This window comes from Seriola lalandi, unplaced genomic scaffold (assembly GCF_002814215.2).
Source record: "Seriola lalandi dorsalis isolate HSWRI2012SDOR001 ecotype SW California unplaced genomic scaffold, Sedor1 jcf7180002054326, whole genome shotgun sequence".
NCBI classification, from domain to species: domain Eukaryota; kingdom Metazoa; phylum Chordata; class Actinopteri; order Carangiformes; family Carangidae; genus Seriola; species Seriola lalandi.
The window spans coordinates 789,904-810,026 of NW_019524879.1; the positions used below are offsets into that span (position 1 = coordinate 789,904).

The 20,123-nt window shown below is 40.6% G+C and overlaps 2 protein-coding genes and 1 non-coding gene across 3 annotated transcripts in view; 2 read left to right on the plus strand and 1 right to left on the minus strand.

Moving 5' to 3' along the window:
- The window catches only part of mthfd1l (methylenetetrahydrofolate dehydrogenase (NADP+ dependent) 1 like), a 37,478-nt gene extending 35,685 nt beyond the window's left edge, over positions 1-1,793 (plus strand). Inside the window, exons 25-26 of the mRNA XM_087174182.1 lie at positions 118-236; positions 449-1,793. Coding sequence (XP_087030308.1) covers positions 118-207 — 90 coding nt within the window. The 3' untranslated portion in view covers positions 208-236; positions 449-1,793. The remainder of the gene's footprint in view (positions 1-117; positions 237-448) is intronic.
- A 5,063-nt stretch (positions 1,794-6,856) lies between these two features.
- The window catches only part of akap12b (A kinase (PRKA) anchor protein 12b), a 45,748-nt gene continuing 32,481 nt past the window's right edge, over positions 6,857-20,123 (plus strand). Inside the window, exon 1 of the mRNA XM_023407059.2 lies at positions 6,857-7,157. Within this exon, the coding sequence (XP_023262827.1) occupies positions 7,029-7,157 (129 nt within the window). The 5' untranslated portion in view covers positions 6,857-7,028. The remainder of the gene's footprint in view (positions 7,158-20,123) is intronic.
- On the minus strand, positions 19,398-19,480 carry trnal-uaa (transfer RNA leucine (anticodon UAA)). Its single transcript has one exon. It is a non-coding gene; the product is annotated as a tRNA-Leu (tRNA).

The following is a 20,123-nucleotide window of genomic DNA, read 5'->3' on the forward strand; positions in this document are numbered from 1 at the left end:
ACATGAACAGTTTGGCAAGGAAGAGGCTTACAGCTAGATTTTTCTTTCTTTTATTTTCTCTTACTGAGCCTGCCAATAAAGTTCTTACCCTGTGTCGTTGTTGTTGTTTTTCCTCAGATGAGCACCATGCCTGGGCTGCCAACCCGACCCTGCTTCTACGACATCGACCTTGACCCGGCCACAGAGGAGATCACTGGGCTCTTCTGAGCGTGCTCCAGTTAAAGACATCCATATAGGTATTATCATATCACTGCAGTCATCTTAAGGAGCTGGCATTGTATGAATATAAATACTTTACAAGTAGTCAATGTCTATACAACTTGTTACACTAGACTTTATTTAGTCCCTGGAGTTTTCAGTTTACTACCACTTTCACTCAGTGCCAAGGCTCCAGTCTGTGAGGCTGCACGCTCTCTCACTCAAATTCATCATCTTGTTTCCCTCACAGGCTCTCTGCTCTGTTTCCAAGATCTGCATCTCCATGCGCTCATCATAAAATGCATCCATCCACTGCACCATTAACAGGAAATGTTGTCTTACTCTTCCCAGCAGCCCATACTCTCCCCACGTCACAATAACATGTTCAGGGAAGAAAAAACAGATTACTAATTTATGCTGTATTTGCACATGTGTGTGATATGCCAAAAATGACCTCCTACACCCATATGGTGTATATCACATATGCTGTACGTGTATGCTTTTGACCTTTCTATACAAAGAGTTAGTTACAGTTCTCAAACCATTCTGAATTTTATTTTAATGTTTTTTTTAATGTTTTTGTTTTGTGAAAAAAGTTAATCAAATGTCTTAAAACTGTGCTGCAATTTTTACATGCATCCTAAGCTTTTTAACTGAAATGGGCTCAGTTTGTGTATTTATTAACTAAATTGCGGTATGCACAAAAAGCCATTATGGTGTTTACATCTTGTTCTTACAAGTACGACTGTTCTAGTATCCGAACCTTCTACTAATTGTCCAAGCTGCTGCACTGCCCACTGAAAATCACTACAAGTTACACTCATCTTTTTAGAAGCTATTTTAGAGATATTGTTCAAGTATTACATTTTGTGTGATGAGATAGTTATATACAGTGGGTATATAGATAGATTTCTATCCAGCATGAAAATTCCTGTTATTTGTGTCACATCTGCATTTCAGGGTTCACTGCAGGAAATAGTTCAGTGAAGGTGATAAACCACTCGGATTATGACATATATTTCCTCATGATTTAATAGACAACAGCCTAAACAATATCCATAGTCATTAGATATGTTCAGTGTTCTATATAAAATAGCACGTTTTTGTTTTTCTCTGAAAGTTGATGCTTTACATAATGAAAGTTTACTCATTTTTTATGATGTTAGAAGTGGTTCCCTTAATTTCAAGCGGTGTGGCTGACCTCTGCCATGAAAAACTGTGGGAAACACAGATTTTACGCTTTACTATAACAGGTTTTTCCAACTCTCTGCAACACGCAGCTGGTGGCTGGTTTGCATCCAGACTGCTGAATGCAGATTTACTTGCTAGTTTTAATTGTCTGATACCAATGTGGGTAACATCCAGCATCCGTGTGTCCTGACTTGTCCTCATGAGGTGATAAAATGACAGATATGACCAAAACCGTGTTTTAAGTTTTATTGTACAAAGTCTAAACCAAACATTAGATTTGAAAGCAACCAGTGATTGCTCTGAATTTTTTTTAAAATTATTCTCATTAACAGCAGTTGTATGTTAAACATTTTGGTTCTGCAGTCAAACGTGCCTTTCAAATAAAACTTTTGTTTACTCCAAAATGGTGTGTATGTGTTTTCACACCCAGCAGTCGACTTGCGGCTCAGACCATCTGTTGTTTGGACACATGCGTCTCTCTTCCTGTTGGCTCATGGTTCTCAAAGGAGAAAAGAGAAACCTTCCTCTTTCTCATTCTCACTCCACATCACATCTCCTAATTTTTCTATTCATTTTCTTGGGTTTTTCTAACAAGTGTGGCTTCACTCCCACAGGGGGCGGTCCCTGTGTTGGAAGCATGCCTGAAAGTCAATGATCGGGCCCCCACGCAGCACCCCAGGGTGCAGCATCTGTCATTATGAGGTGTTTGGGTTTGCAACATGGAGCCAATGTGCGTGTGTGCACATGTGTCTGCCTGTCAAAGCTGGCGTTCCACACCTGCTCAGTCTGTTATTCTCTGTTCACCAGGCAGGATCTGGCGCTTTAACTACAGTCAATGCTGCAGGAATGCTCTCATTTATACACTGGTGCTCCAACGGCATATTTAGTGTGTGTGTGTGTGTGTGTGTGTGTGTGTGTGTGTGTGTGTGTGTGTGTGTGTGTGTGTGTGTGTGACTGAACCCTCTTGTTTTGAGCTGATGACAGATTTGAAGATGTGGTGTTGATGAGGAGGGGGCTTCGTCAGTGCTTTGTAATGTGCTGGAAAATCCCAGTTTTGTCAGGTTTGAGTTGTTTATGTTGAGCTTCTGAGTTGATCTGCTGAAGCCTCAGGTTCTTAAAGCTCTTGTCTTTTAGCACTCATATTTAATAGACTGGCTAATTTCAGTACCAAGGACAGGTCCTTTTGAATGTCTGAGTGTAACTCCAGCTGGAAAATGGCTCAGATGATTCGAGGCCTGAATATCAAGTGGGCAAAGCCGGCAAACATCTCAGATTCAGTATCTCATTCTGCCTTCTGTTGATTTCATTACTTGCAAATTTGCACCACTTAAGTACAATAGCTACTGAGTCCTGCATTATTATATAAAATTGTTGCCCTGTTTATATTGTTCACATGGTGGATTTTTCAAAATAAAGTTATGTTTCATCCAATTATCACAAACAAACTTACAAACAGAAAACCTGGGGTCAGGTGGTCACGTTTTTGTCAAAGCAGTTTTTCCTAATGTCCCCCACATTCCTTGGCCCTGATAACTGTTAGCTCAGTATAACTTATTGTTGCATTATTTTACATGGTACTATCCAGTTGAAAGGTGTTAATATCTATTTTGTAGAAAAACATGTATACTCAGCATTTCAGAAAAACTGGGTTTCGTCTTCACAGTGCAGTTTTTGGGTAAAGGTCTGTGTTAACGCCTGTTTTACATCATGCAATGTTTGGTCACAATAATTTTCACCCATCTTGTTTTGGAGTAAAACCGTTCATTCACTGCTTGTGACAAAGTATCTATGTGTCGACCTCCCACATGCTGCCCTCACCAGATATCAACCCTCAGGGCTAAATTCTTCTACTCACCCTGTCTTGTCTGAAAAACACTGCATTTCCCAACATTTCACTGTTACATTTTTTATTTTAAATATGCAGTCTGTGTATCAACTAGAAGTCCTCTGAGAATAAAATTCACTGCCAGTGAACAGCAGAACACAACAGGCCTGTTGTATTTGGACAAAGGTCCTTGAATGGATTCCCATTTCCCTTAGAGGGAGAATAGTAGGCTACAGTAAGTGTGAAAGAAATAAAGTATTTTTGTGTGAAGGTCACTGAACCTTGCTGTGTGTGTGTGTGTGTGTGTGTGTGTGTGTGTGTGTGTGTGTGTGTGTGTGTGAGAGCATGTCTTTAATGTGCCCTTACATCCCTGTTTTATTGAATGAAGACCATGGCATGTCCGGTAAGGCTTTCACTTTAATGAGAACCTCCTTCCCCCCATGTTGCACCTCCCCCCGTCTATCAGATGACATCAGCATTACTGCTGATAGGCCTGCCATGCTGAAGGTCACTGACTAACTCATCGATCTACATGTACTGTTTGACTGTAATGAGGTTCCCTGTCTTGGTTCACTCCTTTCCGTGTGAAATTATTCTGTAATTTTGTATGAATAATGAATTAACAATATGCTGCTTCACTAATCCGAGATCATTTTGTGCCACAAAGGCGATGAGAGATTTTATTCATGAGGATTTGGAGATTCTGTTGTTCTAAATATCCTTCTTCACATGCACCCCTGGGAGCGGAGCAGTGTAACAACTCCCCTACTCTGCAGCCTCAGTGAAATTGTTGGTGTCATGAGGGACAACTGGTGTCGGTTGCTTTCCACTTTCCACTTTCCACATTAACACTGTAATACTTTCTGTGTGCAGTAAGTCTTCTTAAAAGTTACACATTTTTGTTTTTCAAAATTTAGATATGAACTAAAGGCATGTTATTTAGGCATTAATGTCCTGACAGATGTTTGTATTAATCCAGAAATTGAGAGCAACTCAGTGAATGATGAGTTTCTTCCTGGGTCCATCACCAAAGATTGACTATGCTAACCAAAGTTACATCTCATCTCGTGCTCTGTAGAAAGATTAATAGTCCAGTGCTAAGGCTACTAATGTTTGAGATTCTGACATATCCTACCAAATATTAAACAGTAAGAATTGAGAAATACATCTTTACATATCAGGTAAAAACATTGAAGTGGCTGATGGACTTGCAGAGTGGGCATGAACTCAGATTTTAACTTCAGATTTTATCTGTGGAGGGAAGCAGCCCGACATGTTTGTTTTGTGAATTACATTCCTGTGGAAATTTCACAGATCTATATCTGTAGTAGCATCAGGCAAGCTTGAAATATGCATTTCTATTTTGAGTTTAAATGTAATTTTCATTAAGTTTTTTTACTAGTTAAAAAACCTTTTTGTTATCAATGGACTATCAAATCTGCACGACATTAATGTAAACAAAGGTGTCACCTGTATAAATGTGCACTTTCTAACTAACTAACTAAAACCACTTTAGTGTCCACAAAACACAACAACAGACTTCTGTCATGTGACTTCTGTCATGTCATGTTTGAGAAGGTGTAATAATGATAAAGCTAACCTGAAGTATCTTTAGAGGTGGAAATCAGATAAAAGATCTATTAGTGAAACCACATGCAACAGAGCCAGTGAGCTGCCACCTCATTTCCTGACTCTGAGAACCGCACATGTAAAGATCAGCAGACCAACTATTACATCAACAAGGAAACAAAAATGCTGAACAGAGAGTTCTCCATCTATTGCCTGTACATTGATTGTGTGCATCAGATATTCCTATTAGATCATCATGTGTTTGTGGTTAGTTTGACCTGATAACATTACAATTTATATAATTAGATTTCCATGTGCAAGTGACACTAATCTAGTCTACACTGTAGACATAGAAGGATCTTTAATGCCACAGAGACTTGTTTTGAGTTAAAAGGCTGAGAGGAATACTGAACTATGTGACAGTAATTTGACTATAAACTCTCAGAAAGCTTTATGTCGCTGGTCGCTGTAACAGCGTGTGCTCGCTTCAACTTTGAAGTAACAGACAGGACCTGTGGTTTTATTTATCCACAAACAGAATGTTATAAGTGAAATGTTTGCATTGTGTTTTACTGTAAATAATACAAGCTTGAGAGCAGAGCTGTTTTAAGGATTTATAAGTCCGAGTCAATCAAGTATCCAAGTCAGAAACTGAAACTTGCAATATAAATAAAAAAGTGTTTGTGTTGTTGACGTGTGTGTGTTTGGGTTCTGGATTTGGTTCAGCGGCACGGACCCTCAGTCTCGGCCTGTGTGAACTTGGCTTTGAGCGCTTGGGCTGTAATTTGTGCGTTCTAAAATTCCAAACAAAATACATGGCCCAACCTGCAATTAACATCTAAACCTGAACAACATCTCCCCATCAGAGAGGCAGAGGTGCTCCACACTAACACACCTCATGAGGCACTATCAGTACAGTGAACCATGGCAAACTGTATCAACATAGCATAACATATGTGCAGTATGTCAGATACAGAGGTTAGATTAGGGGATTAAAATTAGTTTATAGTTACATTTTTTTGAGCATACGTTTAATTTACGAGGCTGTCTGAAGCAAATTGAAATGAGAGATACCATCTTCAGCATCAATGTAGAGTAACAGACGGGAGAAAAGCTCCACATGAAGAGAAAATGAGTCTGCATTTAGTGAAAAATTGTTGTGATTGTCATGTTTAAATGTGTTTTTACCTAAACCACAAGAAAACGGAGCAGACTTTGTGATGTGAAGCAGTCTGACCACATTACCACAAAAGTAGATTTGCATGTTGTAGCAGATGTTACCTGACCGTGTTAACCACAAGAGAGAGATGGGAGGAGACAGAGAGAGAGGAGATGTTGTAGCGTTTTATAGCCTTTTAAGCATCTTTAACTATAACTGAAAAATTGTTAATATAATAAAAATCAATGCATCCATTGTACTTTAAAGCCCCCTATCTCTATTTATTTAACATTAGTCATGACAAAATAAGCAATGGTCAAAGATGTGTCAATGTGGAGATATAGTTAGATATTTTATATGAAGAGCTTAATCATCAAATCCTCAGCTAATCTGCTGCATGAGGACTGTGTGGGGTGTGGCTGATCTCATTTGATTTAATTGACAGTGGCCTGGCAGCATGAGCAAACAACCCTGCAGCTGTCTTGCTGCACACATTGTAACATAAATACAGAGATTTCTCATGTGAAATAACCAAATGTATTATTTAAAAGTTTCTTCTCTCCCCAGGGGCTTGGTGTTTGCAGAGGATTCCTGCAGACCTTCTCCCCATGTGTCAGAGAGATGTGTTTTATAACCATTCTAATTTAATTTACCAATTTTTAAGAATGGATGTAATTTCTGCTTAAGGCGAATAAACAGTAATAAGAGCTATAAAGCCTTCATTTCATTTATTAACCCTTCTCCTCTCTCACAGTCTGTTTGTGTGTGTGTTCTCCATCAGCACCATGTCAGATGCTGCAAGGCGTGCCGTGGCGTACCGGAGCCCCATGTGATACTGAAAGGGAGGTGTTGGAGGTGGAGGAGGAGGTGGGGGTGTCCTACAAGAGTTTGCTGGTCCTCACACTTCATCACTCCAGATCCAGGCCACCCCGGGGCGGAGCTGCACTGTCGAGCTGGACGCTTTGGATACTCGCTTTCTTTAAACGCAGTCGTGCCATCCTGGTCGCGTTTGTGCAGTGGAAGGTTTGTTGTGTGATTGCGACCGCAGCCAAAGACGACAAGAGTTCACCTTCGTGATTGTGCGCCATGGGAGCAGAGAGCTCAGTGCAGCAGGACGGGAAGAGCCAGGAGGATGCGTCAGCCTCAGCCTCAGCTTCAGCTTCAGCCTCGGAGGTGAAGGTGCTCCAGGAGGAAGGCAGCGTCCTCGACAGCAAGGTACCGCCCTTACTGATGCCTTTTCGTCCCTGTCCCTGCCAACCAGACCCCCCCCCCCCCCCCCCCCCCCCGAACATTGGGCACGGAGACAAACCCGAAACTGCAATGTTATGTCGCACAACACTGCTGTTACCGCTTACCGCTTGTTACTTGAGGCGATTTTACATCAGTCAGTTTGCCTGCATGTTTGTAAACATACCTGTCGTCCCCCGTCCCCCCCCCTAAATGTGCTGCGCCTCCCTTGGTGCGCGTCAGTTATGTGCCGCAGCGCGCGGGCTCCATGTGCGCCTTACGCCGTTTTTGCTGAGTAATGGGTCGAGTCGGCTGCAGTCCCGCGGTGATAAAACTACAGCAGCTCAGCCCACGAGCAGATTTACAGCCTCACGAGCCACCTGGGCTCAGGGTGTTACTCAGCAACACTCTGGACAACCAACAATCACATATGTGTGTTTTATACTTTGGTCATGGGCCAAGCACAGCTTTGAAGAGAGCAGTGATGGGTTATTGAATTAGACTGTAACACACTTACAATAACAGGCTCATAGGTGACTTGTGATTGCACTCATTTGTGGTGCACTTTTCATGTTCTTTTCCCCAAAATAATCACAATTTCACTTACCTTTTTACTTCAAAATATAAGACTCCTAAATGATGTTTCAGTAAGTCTCTTTACAAAAATTACAGCAAAACTTGAACACTAAAAATGACAGCTTTCTGTTAATTCTACTTGTGCATATGTAAAGTAGACAACAAAATAAAAAATTTACAGCAAATTTAAAACACGTACAGCCATAACAGCTGAAAATTAGAACTGCATTGAATGGCTTCCCTATGAAGGGTAAGCATCAAGAAAATTGAAAGAAATATGGGAAAAAAGGGAATAATGTGTAAAAACACAAATATCAAACAGAACTGTGTTATTGTAAAACTCACTATAAACTCATTATTTAAATCCACAAGCAGAATTTAACATTATGACAATATTCTTTGTCCCATCATGTGCAGATGTGTTAGGGTCAGAGGATTTTCCTTCAAATACATCTGAAACAGACACCTTTTTTTTTTAAATTATCCATCAATCTGGTGGTGGTGTTTTCAGTTCATTGCTTCGTCAAGAAAAACGTCAGCAACAGAAAAACCAACGTACAAAAACATACAAAAAAGACATTCAGTTTATTAAGGAGAGAAGAGAAGGATATCCAAACATTATAGAGGCTGAAACCAGATCATAAACCAGCTTTAGGCTTCATCCACTGAAACAAATACAGGAACTAAAATGACTGTGTACGCATCAGTCAACATGCGCCCCTCATTTCGTCAGCCGTGCAGTATGTTGGGGTCCAGGTGCCATCATCTGAGGCATCTTGCCGACTCTGCACTGTTGCCTTTGTGTAAATTGCTCAGCTCTGTGTGAATGAATATTTGGAAAGTGCCTACTAATGACTGTGTATGTTTCGCCACCTGCTCTGTTCACGCCTCGTATAACCTATTGGATTTATTGACTTTTTTTATAGGCGGGAGGTCAACGGGTCAGGTTTTGTGGCCCGTCTTTCTTCCTGAAAGGTCACCGGGAAGGTCATATGACACTGAGGGAGAGGTGAAGTGAGGCAGAAGGCACAAAGGGCTTAACATCTGGTCAAGATTTGAATCATAGCTACATTTGTTCGTTCTTGTTCACTTCACAACGTGTGTTGTTTGCTCGTGTTTTTACACACTGGCGTGTTTGTGCAGTTGTTTCCCACTGATTTGACATCATCTGTGTGGCAGTTGGATGTTTTGTTAAGCCTTGAGCTGTTATCACAGGTATCATCGCAGTGGCAGCCTTTTCCTTCGTATTTTGCCAGTGACACTGGAATGGGAGATATGAAGAGCTTTAAAGCTGCTAGTCGTCTGACTTAAGTACGACTATTGTGTGTTGTGATTCCAGCTGTGACAGGGGGAGATCGGAGATATAGTTTGTGTACGTTGCCCCACGTTCCTACCACTGACAAAACGTCTGTGTGTAGCAGGTTGTCACAATGTCTGCACTGTCCACCCAAATACAGTCATATTGTTCCTTTGTTGTTGTGCTCTCTTTCTAAAATCAATAAAAGGTGATCGGCAGCCAAAGCCCTGCGATATCAAAGAGATAATCGATAATTCTACTGCATTTGTAGAAATAGTTTAACAACTTGAGATTATTGGTGTCAGGGAATTTTATTATTGTTCTGTTTGGGAGCTAAGTGCTGTGACGTTTACAGTCAGACTGATGAGATGGATTTGTGGATATATGGTGACTGGAGAAGTGAAGATGTCAGACATGATTCTAGTCTCTTCTGCTGAAATGACACGAGCATGTTTGGTTAACATGTTGTAACACATCCAGACTGCTGCCTGTGATTTCTGTGCACAGGAACACCTCATATAACTGCAATTTAAGGAAAATCTGACTACAAACCTGTTAAACAATCATAGAAAGTGATGAAAGAGGCTGCAACTAATGATTACCTTCATTATCCATCAATCGATCAATCATTTTTAAATTTACTGATTGATCTTTTAGACTAGAAAATGTGAGAAAAGAGTGAAATATGGCCGTCACAACTTCATGAAGCCCAAGGAGACGTTCTTTGTTTTGTCCAAAACTCAAAAGACATTTAGTTTCCAGTCACATAAGACAAAGAAAAGTAATGCTAACGATTATCAAAATGGTTGCCTATGAATTCAGACATTTATCGCTTCTGGTGAGCAAAAACCTTCCTGGATGCTCTGGATTTTCAGGCAGCTCTTGCTTTTTACCACTAAAGCCTGTACAGTTTGTTTTGAAGCACAGAGGACGATCATGACCTTGACTGCAGCACCAAGTATTTTATTCTTGAGTCATCTCATAGAAAAGAGGGAGGAACAGAAAAACTGCAGGTGTAACTGTACCACGTCTTTTCTCTAAGACGTAAACTGTGATTTTTGAAGGCATCGACTTTGCATGGTGAAGCACATGGTTGGTTGAAACGGATGGAGCCGTCCTGCTTGATACACAGTCGATAAATATCCTCCTCACTCCACAGAGGAATTTTAGCAATGCCTCTCCCTCTCCCTCTCCCTCTCCCCACCCCACCCCACCACCGCCGACGACCCGCCTTCCTCATACCTCTCTATCTCCAGCAACCTCAAGTGTTATCAAAATAATCACATTAAGGTCACGATACAAGTGGATGTTTTCATGGTTTGCGGAAACACGAGCTCCTTTCCTGAAGGTTGTATTGTTGCAACCTGTAGTACAGAAAATATTGTATTAATTTTGTTTTTTCTACTCATTTAAATATTTGAGAATATTTTCATGATATTTTCATGATATTTTGCCTTTACCCCCCCCCCAAAAAAAAAAACGAAAAAAAAACGAAAAAAAATGAAAATAAAAAAACCTTTTTCCAACCAGTATGAACTAAGATTCTGTGTATGCACTTTCAGGCAGATGGATGAATTCATAAGTTATAAATCATGCTATAAGGTTTGACACTAATAATGTTAATAACTATTTTATGGCCTTAATCTTGTTTAGATTCTGAAATTGGTTACAATAATCACCAGACTGTTAGACCGGATTTATTAGATTGTACGTAAACACACTGTATACATGTTGCCACAACCTCTGTCTGTCAGCCTGTGTGTATATGTGTCTGTATGATACTTTTATTTCCCAAGCAGACATCCGGGTTTACAAATTAATCGCTGCAATATTTGTATTTTATATATGTCAGACATGGAGTGAGAAAGTGTTTACTGTAACATGCTGCTTATCGCTCTTTTAGTCTCATCCTCAATGCTAGAGGAGAGCAGTTCTCTAATTATTGCAAAAGTCTTTAATGGAATGGAATTAAATGTCTGCAAAGTGTGGTGGAAATCTGAAAATGAACAGTTGACAAAATGATTAAGTTGTCTTTATATATTTTAATAAGAGCTTTGCAAAGGATCAGTGTACAGTCACACAGAGTGCAACTGCAGACTAATATCGAACAAAGAGTGGACATGAACTTTATAGAAGAAAAGAAAGAAGGGGGCGGGGTCAGGGTGTGTGTGTGTGTGTGTGTGTGTGTGTGAACAATTCTGGGTGCCATCCTGACACAGGTGTGTGTTCAAGGACAAACTACTCACATCTTACAGGGTGTCAAAGGCCATGGAAAAGAGATGGGTCTTAAGAAGGGATTTAAAAACAGACAAGGAAGAAGCCTGTCTAATGTGCAGAGACAGATCGTTCCACATTTTAGGGGCTGCCACAGCGAAAGCACGGTCCCCTCTGAGCTTGCGCTTCGTTTTTGGCACCCTCAGGAGGAGCTGATCAGCTGACCTGAGAGAGCGGGTGGGTGATTATGGGTGCAGCAATTCAGAGAAGTAGGGAGGGGCGAGACCATCGAGAGATTTAAAAGCAAATAAAAGAATTTTAAAATGAATCCTAAAATGTATGGGCAACCAGTGAAGTGAGGCTAAAGTGGGGGAAATGTGGTCATATTTGCGTGTGCCAGTTAAAAGACGTGCAGCAGCATTTTGTACCATCTGGAGACGGTTGATGGAGGACCCACTAACCCCCACATAAAGTGCATTGCAGTAATCCAGCCGTGTGGTTACAAAGGCGTGGATTACTGTCTCAAAGTGCTGCTTTGAAAGAATTGGCTTTATTTTGGCCTGCCGCCTCAACTGGTAAAAACTTGACTTCACAACTGTCTTGATCTGATTGTCAAGTCTGAGGTCAGAGTCCACCTTAACTCCCAAGTTAGTGACGTTGGATTTTAAGTATTGAGCCAAGGAACCTAGATCTAGACAGAGGGTCTCGGAGCTGCCACCAAAACAATCACTTCTGTCTTCTTTTCGTTAAAATTTAAAAAATTTAGAGCCATCCAGGCCTTTATGTCGGAAAGACATTCAAGTAAGGGTGTGACAGAGAATGCTTGATTCTTTTTAAGAGGCATATAGACCAGGTTATCCAAAGTGCAGAATATATTTTTTCTATTACAAAGACACACAAACATACAAATAGCGATCTGAAAGGACATGTAAGAGTCACATCTGTTACTTTAAAATGAAGTTGTCAGTCTCGTGTGATTTGCTTGCGTGCTATATGCTAAAAGAAATCTGTTACACTGGCTTTACTGGAAGTATAACAGACTTTATTCCCACCAGGCTGAGAAGCACTGCTTCATTGCCCTCTCTGGCTGAAAGTTTGACCTCTCTTGCGCTCTTTTGCACCTTTAATTGCACCCAACAGTGATGTCACAGTGTACTGACACACCTTGCAGTACACTGTTACTGTTAATATCATGAAACAACAGGAAATGTCAGTGTACTCACACACTGACACACAAACAAACAGACAATAGCAAACACACCACAAATAACCACCTGAACATGAGACCTGCATCACATGTCAGCTTCACAATAGCAGCAGCGGGTGACTCCAATGATCCAACATCACATTATGTAATGTACTGTTCGCTGATTAAGGCTCGTACGTTCTTGTATAATGAGCTGCGGCTGATCAGACGCTTCTGTGGCTCTGATTATCCTGTTTAGGGAGACAGAGAGAGTGGAGGGGGAGGCGGAAGGGGTCAGACAGAGGATCCATTGAGGATTGGGCCCGGGACAGGGACAAGCATGGGGCCCCTGTGTGCAGCGGCCCAAAACAAGAGGAAGGAACCAACATAGGGAGGAGCACCATTTTGGGTGGGTAGGGGAAGAGGGGATGGGTGTGGAGCTCAGAGATAGATGGAGAGAGAGAGAAAGAGAAAGAGGGGGAAAGAGTTAGGGGGGACCCGCCAGTGTGACATAAAGGCAGATGAATCAGCCGATTGTTCACTCAGTCCTCCCTCCTGCCTGATTTTAACAGGCACTGATGACAGAGGTCAGGTACAAACAACTCAATGTGGTGTCTTAGTGTGGTGTGTGTGTGTGTGTGTGTGTGTGTGTGTGTGTGTGTGTGTGTGTGTGTGTGTGTGTGTGTGTGTAGTCTGTGTGAGTGCACAAATGTGAGGACTTCATCCGAGTGTGAGCACTAAGACGGAGCAATGGACAAATCATTTCAAAGGGATTTCTTCAGTGTTGTGAATAATTCATTACAAATGTGAGATAATGACACATTTGATTTTAAAGCATCGTGTGTGTGTGTGTGTGTGTGTGTGTGTGTGTGTGTGTTGAAAGTGTGGATGTTAACAGCACAGGAATCACATCACAAATCTGTGAAAAAAAAAAAAAAGGTTGGTTTGGTTTTCCACTGTGCCGTTAGAGCTGACTCTTTTGTTTAGTTTCAATCAATCAGAATTCTCTACTCAAAACCTGCTTTTCATCTGCTTGTCCCGCGTATCAAGCAAGAAAACAGCAGCTGCAGAGTAAGCACAATTACCCAGCTAGAGATGATGCAGCATGTTCTGTAAAATGAGTTAAAGCCACTCCCTCAAACTAAACTGAGTCTGAATTGTATGACCCGAACCCGAATTATACCAAAAAACCATATCCTGCTGTTGGTCTGTATCGTTTACATTCTGCTGCAGTCATGTCTACAAGACGAGAGGGATTGAACAACGTGTGCTTTAGTTCAGAGTCAGAGGAATCAAAGTAACTCAATTACAGCAGAAAGTGAAATGACAAAGCTTATTCTGAATGGGAAAAGAAAAGCATGCAAAAGTGCAAAATAAATTAAGTGTATAGTATAAAAACAGATGAATGCAATCGCAGCAGCAGGAAGTTTTTCATTGGCAAATGTAAAGACAGGCGAATCCCCCTGTAACTTAAGTGTGCACAATGTTGACTTAAAGCAGAGTTTTGTTTTGTTATTAGGCATGATGAATGACAACCACTTTGTAAATTAAACTAGTTAACTTTCCATCGTGATTTCTTGTACCAAAAAGGAAATCAAATCAAATTTATAATTCTTTTTTTTCTTTTTTTTTTCGTCATTCATGTTGAGGAGGAACAGGAAGTGGCTCTTTGCTGATTAGAGTGTCCCTCAGCCAGCCTCCTATCTTCCATCTCTCAGCATCAGTGCCAGCTCCATTACAGTAAAAAACAGACATGTGTTAGAGGATCTGAAAAACCAGAGCTCCTTTGTTCCCTCTCCCCTCTCCGCCCCTTCAAATTGGACTTCACCCCAATAGTAGATCTAATAATGAGTCAGCAGGACAATATCAAAGCCCAAAATGGCATCAACATCAAAATCTTACATAATGTTAGACAAGACGATGGCTCTTTGTCTCTCCACTGCTTGTTGTTGTTGCTCAGTTATCCATTAAATGACTCTGCATGACCATACAGTATCCGTGTGTTGTCCTAGACATTGGTGGTGTTGGAGGTGTGAGAGGGGGTTTTCCTCCCTGAGAATCGATGTCTTGTGGTGATCATGTGTTATTGAATATCGCAGATCTGGCCAGCAGGGCTTGGCTTCGTCCACTCTCCCCCACAGGGACTGTTATACAGCTGCTCTGTAATCAATCATTATGATATGAGGACTCTGCCACATCAGGGTCCTCGTTTAGCACAGCGTTTTCTCGACTGCTGCACCATGTTTGAGAGGTGTTTTGTGTCCTCGCAATCAAATTGCTTAAGAGGCTTAATAGATAAAAATGATTCCTACATTATAGAGTCTTGAATAAATGAGGATACATGTTCTTGCATAATTAGATTTTAGTCTTGCTGATTACACAATAATTCCTTTGTTCATCTCTTGAGGAGACCACTCAGAATAGTTAAGCCACTTCTAACTGACCCATCATCTGTGCATGAGAAGAAGGATTCTTGGCTGGTTCTGGGGCTTTCAGATAAAGTTATTTATTCCCTTTTTGATGTCTGTAAGATAGAACTAATGAAGCATGAGTTTTTCATCAGAAAAGAGCAGTCCTTTGGATTTTGCATGTTCAATATTTCAAAAACAGTCTCTGTTGAAGTCTGTGCTGGCTCCTCCAATGTGCTGAAAATAGCATCTTACATCCATTACATCACGAGCCTCTGTGGACTTGCTCACCCATCTTTGCCTCTGCTGTTGTTTCACCCTCTTCTCTTTTTGGTCCATGATTCATCTTTCAATCTGTCCATGTACCTGTTAGTTCTTACTCTGGAAAAACAACAGTGCAGATGCACCAGGCTTCCCATTTTGTCTGCAAGAACTCAACCAAAATGGCTCTTTATCCCACGGGGCTGGCAGTATGTAAAACAACTGTAACACTTACACAGAGCAGGACAAAACTTATTAGGATGTGTCTTACATAAAAAAAAAAAAAAAAGTCCTCACACCGAAATGACAAAATTGGTATTCTGTTAGTCCCTAACAAACGACCCATATGCCCATTGTGAAAATTCATATCCTGCAGGTTTAGGCATTTGCATGGCTGGGAGAGGCTGACAAATGATGCTATCAAGTTGCGTTATGGGGAATAAGGAATCCAGTGTTTTTGGGTCTTGACTCTGCACTGGGAACCACAAGTCAGTCTGCTGAATCCATTTTGACCAACTATTTATTTTTTTAAAATTAATATAATATGACTCTTGTGAGTTCCCCAGCTTCATGAAAGCACAATACCAAATCACTGAAACGTCCCTTTAGGGTTCGGGAAAGATGGTGGTCTTGGTTTAGAGAAAGACGATGTAAAGTACCTCACTTACAGTAGCTTCTTCAGTAGATCGTGTAAATGCGACCAAGAAGCCTTAGTGACAACCTTTTTTTTCTACAGGTTTCCGACGCTTATTATCCAGATGTTGCAAAGGTGTAAAAGCAGCGTCTCCAGGACACATACGTAATCCTCACTCCTCACAGCTGTAAATACCTCAGTAAACAGCCTCTGGAAGTATCCACTCACAGTCACAGCGTCTGCCCCCCAGTGATAATGGAAGCTGAAGATACAATGTGAAATGAGCCTTTATCTGCCTGTCACACAATAAGTGAGGAAGAACGCAAAACCTTCATATTACTTGTATTCCATTCATGGGAGTCAACCGTGTGTTTCTCCTTCTCTCTTCCTCTTTATCTTTGTTGTCAGCTAAAGAACCTTCTCCCCGAATCACTGGGTTTTCAGCATCAGACAGCTCCATCAGGTCATTTTTTTTGGGGCTGGTTATTTACAGTGTTCCTCATTTCCTCTGTCATCCCTTCTTTCATGAACCTGTTCACCTCTCTGCTGCCTTCCTCTCTGTTCTGCTCTTTTTTTGCACATCATCCATTTTTCATCGGCCCTGGTCCTGATGCAGCACTAACTGCATCACAGAGCAGAGTGGAGGATGTATGAGGTCATGTGTGTGTGTGTGTGTGTGTGTGTGTGTGTGTGTGTGTGTGTGTGTGTGTGTGTGTGTGGGGTGGGGGTGTTTTATAACGGTGTGTCTTTAGTGCTGGTGGGAGTCAGAACATTTGAAGGACAAACAGTGAATCATAGTTGCGCTGCAGTGGGTCCAATCTCTTCGGCTGAGATTTACTGTATTGACCAAACACACGACTCGTACATCACAGTTCCTGTCCAATCACAGTGACAAACAGTGGTGGGAAGTGACTCAGCACATGTACTCAACTACTGTACCTCAGGACACTTTTCAGGGTTTTTTACTTAAATATTTCCATTTCATGCTACATTATACTTCAACTCCACAACAGCTCAGGGAAAATATTGTACTTTTCCTCCACTATATTTAATTTGAGGGTAATTGTTAGTGATGACTTTGGAGATTAAGAATTAAAAAATCCTGCAATAAGAATAGAAAAATGTGACTCTATGTGATATTAAACTAGCCAACATAAGATAAAAACTATGTCCACCTCAATCAGATATAGGCTTACCATGAAATGCTGCTTATTTGTAAATGCAACAAAACAATAACCAAACAATATAGTATACCACAATATAACACAGCCAGCGCTGTTCTGCCTGCATGTTCACCTGCTTTTCATACTTTAAATACACTTTTTTGTCTCCTGAAGTTTCCATTATATGCAACTAATTTACACCAGCAAATATGTTTTAAGAAAAACATGTCTTCCTTTTTATCAATATAATGAGGAAATATTTTGAATGAATCTACTGTATGTGCAAAGTTGCAAAATCTCCATACAGGATGTATCTGCAAAAACATTGTACCCTTGTACCACTTGTACCTCATTTATTTGTTACTGTAGCTGCTCATGGCAATGAAAGCCTGATTCATGGTTTAATTGTTATGGTCTCACACTCAAAGCGCTTTGTGCGGAAAAGTTTGTAGTTAATCTATGAAAAAGTCAGCTCTGACTTCAAGCATGAGATGTAGCAGGGCACATGATTCAAATCCTGGTCTCTCTATATAAACATCATTTTTATGAGACAGCGTTTCCCTCAGGGACATTTATTATGCTACTTAATCTACTGGTCAAAAGTTTAACAACACCTCCAATTTCCCAGAAGTTTTTTTTTCTTTTTACATAATTCAATGTCTCAGTGTTTCTGAAATTAAAGCCTAGAGCAAATAAACAATTGGAGATTTTGCAAAAAGGACTCATGCAAACTTCTCATTGAACTAAACTGAATCTAAGTTTTTTAATCATCTAGCAGCCGAATAATTTGTGACAAATTTGTCAAATATTGTTCAGAGAGTTCGTCCCAACACTGCTGCAGAAGTTTCCATGAGTGTTGCACTTCACCTTTCAACTAGTTCATCCCAAACCAGCTCCATGGGGTTTAAGTCTGGAGACTGTGCTGCTCTTACATCGTGTGAAGCCATCGTCTGGTTCTTGTCTTCTCATGGTTCGGGTCATTATCTTGCTGTAGGATGAACCCCCTGACTATCCAGCACGTCTTTCTTTGTTACTTGTCTTTTTTCTCACCGTCCTGACCGCAATGTACAGCTCCACTTCCTGCAGTACAGTGTTGTTCTGATAATACATCAGAGGGGCCTTTGTGCAGACAGAGGGTTTGTAAGTCATCAAAAAAAGGAATTGTGTGCATTAACTTTAAAACTTCATTTACATCCATTGCTGAAGGAAAACTATAAATTAACCAATTTCCTCATCCCTGATAAAGGCCTGTTTTTCATTCAATTTACATGATTTTTAATCTCCTATTAGCATTTTGAACTTCATGTCACCAACTCGAGATGGATGATATCCAAAAATGCAAAACATGTCTCCTCCTCCAACAACAAACCAGACTCCAGCTATGATTGAAAGAAGTCGTGTCGTCACAAAGTTAAAGTGCTTTTCGTCACAAACCATACACTGTATGGGCTGTTGTGTTTGGACTCTTTAAGTGGTGTCTTATGATGCCCACCGCTGTCCCAGGATAATTAGAAACATACAGCAAAGTCAATGAGGTGGTCACTGCTCACTCATTTGAGCTGAAGGGAAATGTTGTTTTAAATGCCAAACAACTGCTCACTGCTTATATAATATATCCTGATTGTCTCTGAATTACCCAACTGATCAGACATGAGAAGGATTTTGGCCTGCTTTCTTAAGACTGCAATATTTCATAAATAGTGCATTAGTCTGGTGACAGCAACAAACACATTTTCCAAGTTGTAGCAGAGATTTCTGCATGATTGAGACAAGCCACCATGACTTAACGTGTTTGTGCGTGACGAGGCCGTTCACGTTTTTTTAGACTAGATAATTGCATTAGTGGAAACCCATATACTGTTGCTGCTCTGTTAAGCTGACCAATGAAAGTAATGAGACTTTTTTTTTTTTTAAAGCTGATTTCTTTCACATGTCTCTTTTAACCGTGTTAAAATGAAATGGCTCCCAGCAACATGTGAGAAAAAGGTCTTTAAAAGGACACGAGTGGGAACAAGATTTTGGCACACCTCTAATGATCTGTGGAACGCAGTTTTAGAACAAGTTCCTCCTCGAGCAATAGATATGGGCTCATATAGGAAACTGTTCACCAAACCGAAGTTTTGCACATGCTCTGCTCTATGCACAAAGTTTTCTGTTCAAACTTTGACCCGTGCTCTTTAATGTTAGCTTAAGACCTGGCGGCTGTGACTGGCCATCAAACATGCATAACATGGTGGCCATCACTTCCTCATTGGTCATGGTGTCTAATGCTTTTAAACTGGAAGAGCTCAAAACCTCCATCCCCATGTCAGACGGATCAGGGACATTATGTTTCATCTTCAGTTGGAGAAGATAAAATGAATCTGGAACAAATTGTTTAATTGTAGGATGAGAGTACTTCTATAAATGTCTTTGGTACTGAATAATGTAGGAGCTATTTATACATGTATATTCGATAGCTAATGTGGCTCCTGTGCATGTAAAGACTTTACCAGGAGTGGGGTTCGAACCCACGTGGACACATGTCCATTGGATCTTAAGTCCAACGCCTTAACCACTCGGCCATCCTGGTGTGTTCTGGGCAGGTATTCACCAGGTATTCATGATTTTCAGAAACATGTTTCTCACTATGTGCTAACACTTTTACCCTACAAGGTGATAATGTTAATGTTGGGTTTTTACCTTGTTCCATTGCCCCCACTCTGACAAAAAAATCAATCAATCAAGGCAGTTTTAATTTAACTTCATTAACCAATTTTATGTTTGCTAAAGCTAGTTTTTATGTTTTCTTATTGATATTTCCATATGTATAATTTAGTATCACAAAACACGAACACATTTCTGCAAAACTCTGAACTCTGTTGTTAAGAAATGTTGATCGGTTTTGTTGAGTCGCACCTGTTCAAGTTGACACCGTTACATAGATAAGAACTACAGTTATACAATACAAACTCAACAAAAGTATAAAATACATCTTCAGTCAAATTGGAACATTATATGTCCAAACAGTATTCCAGTTAACTTATGTTTGCACATGAACAGAGCAACATGATCGTGTTGCAACATCTTCAGGAAAGTACCCCACAGAGCTAAGATTTCATTGTCTGTGCTGATAGAAAATAAATTAAGATCATTAGAGTTGTGGCCAACTCCAATTATGTTCAACTCAACTCTTTTTCAGTCCCTTCTTTGTAATGTGTGAACTCTCTGTTTTG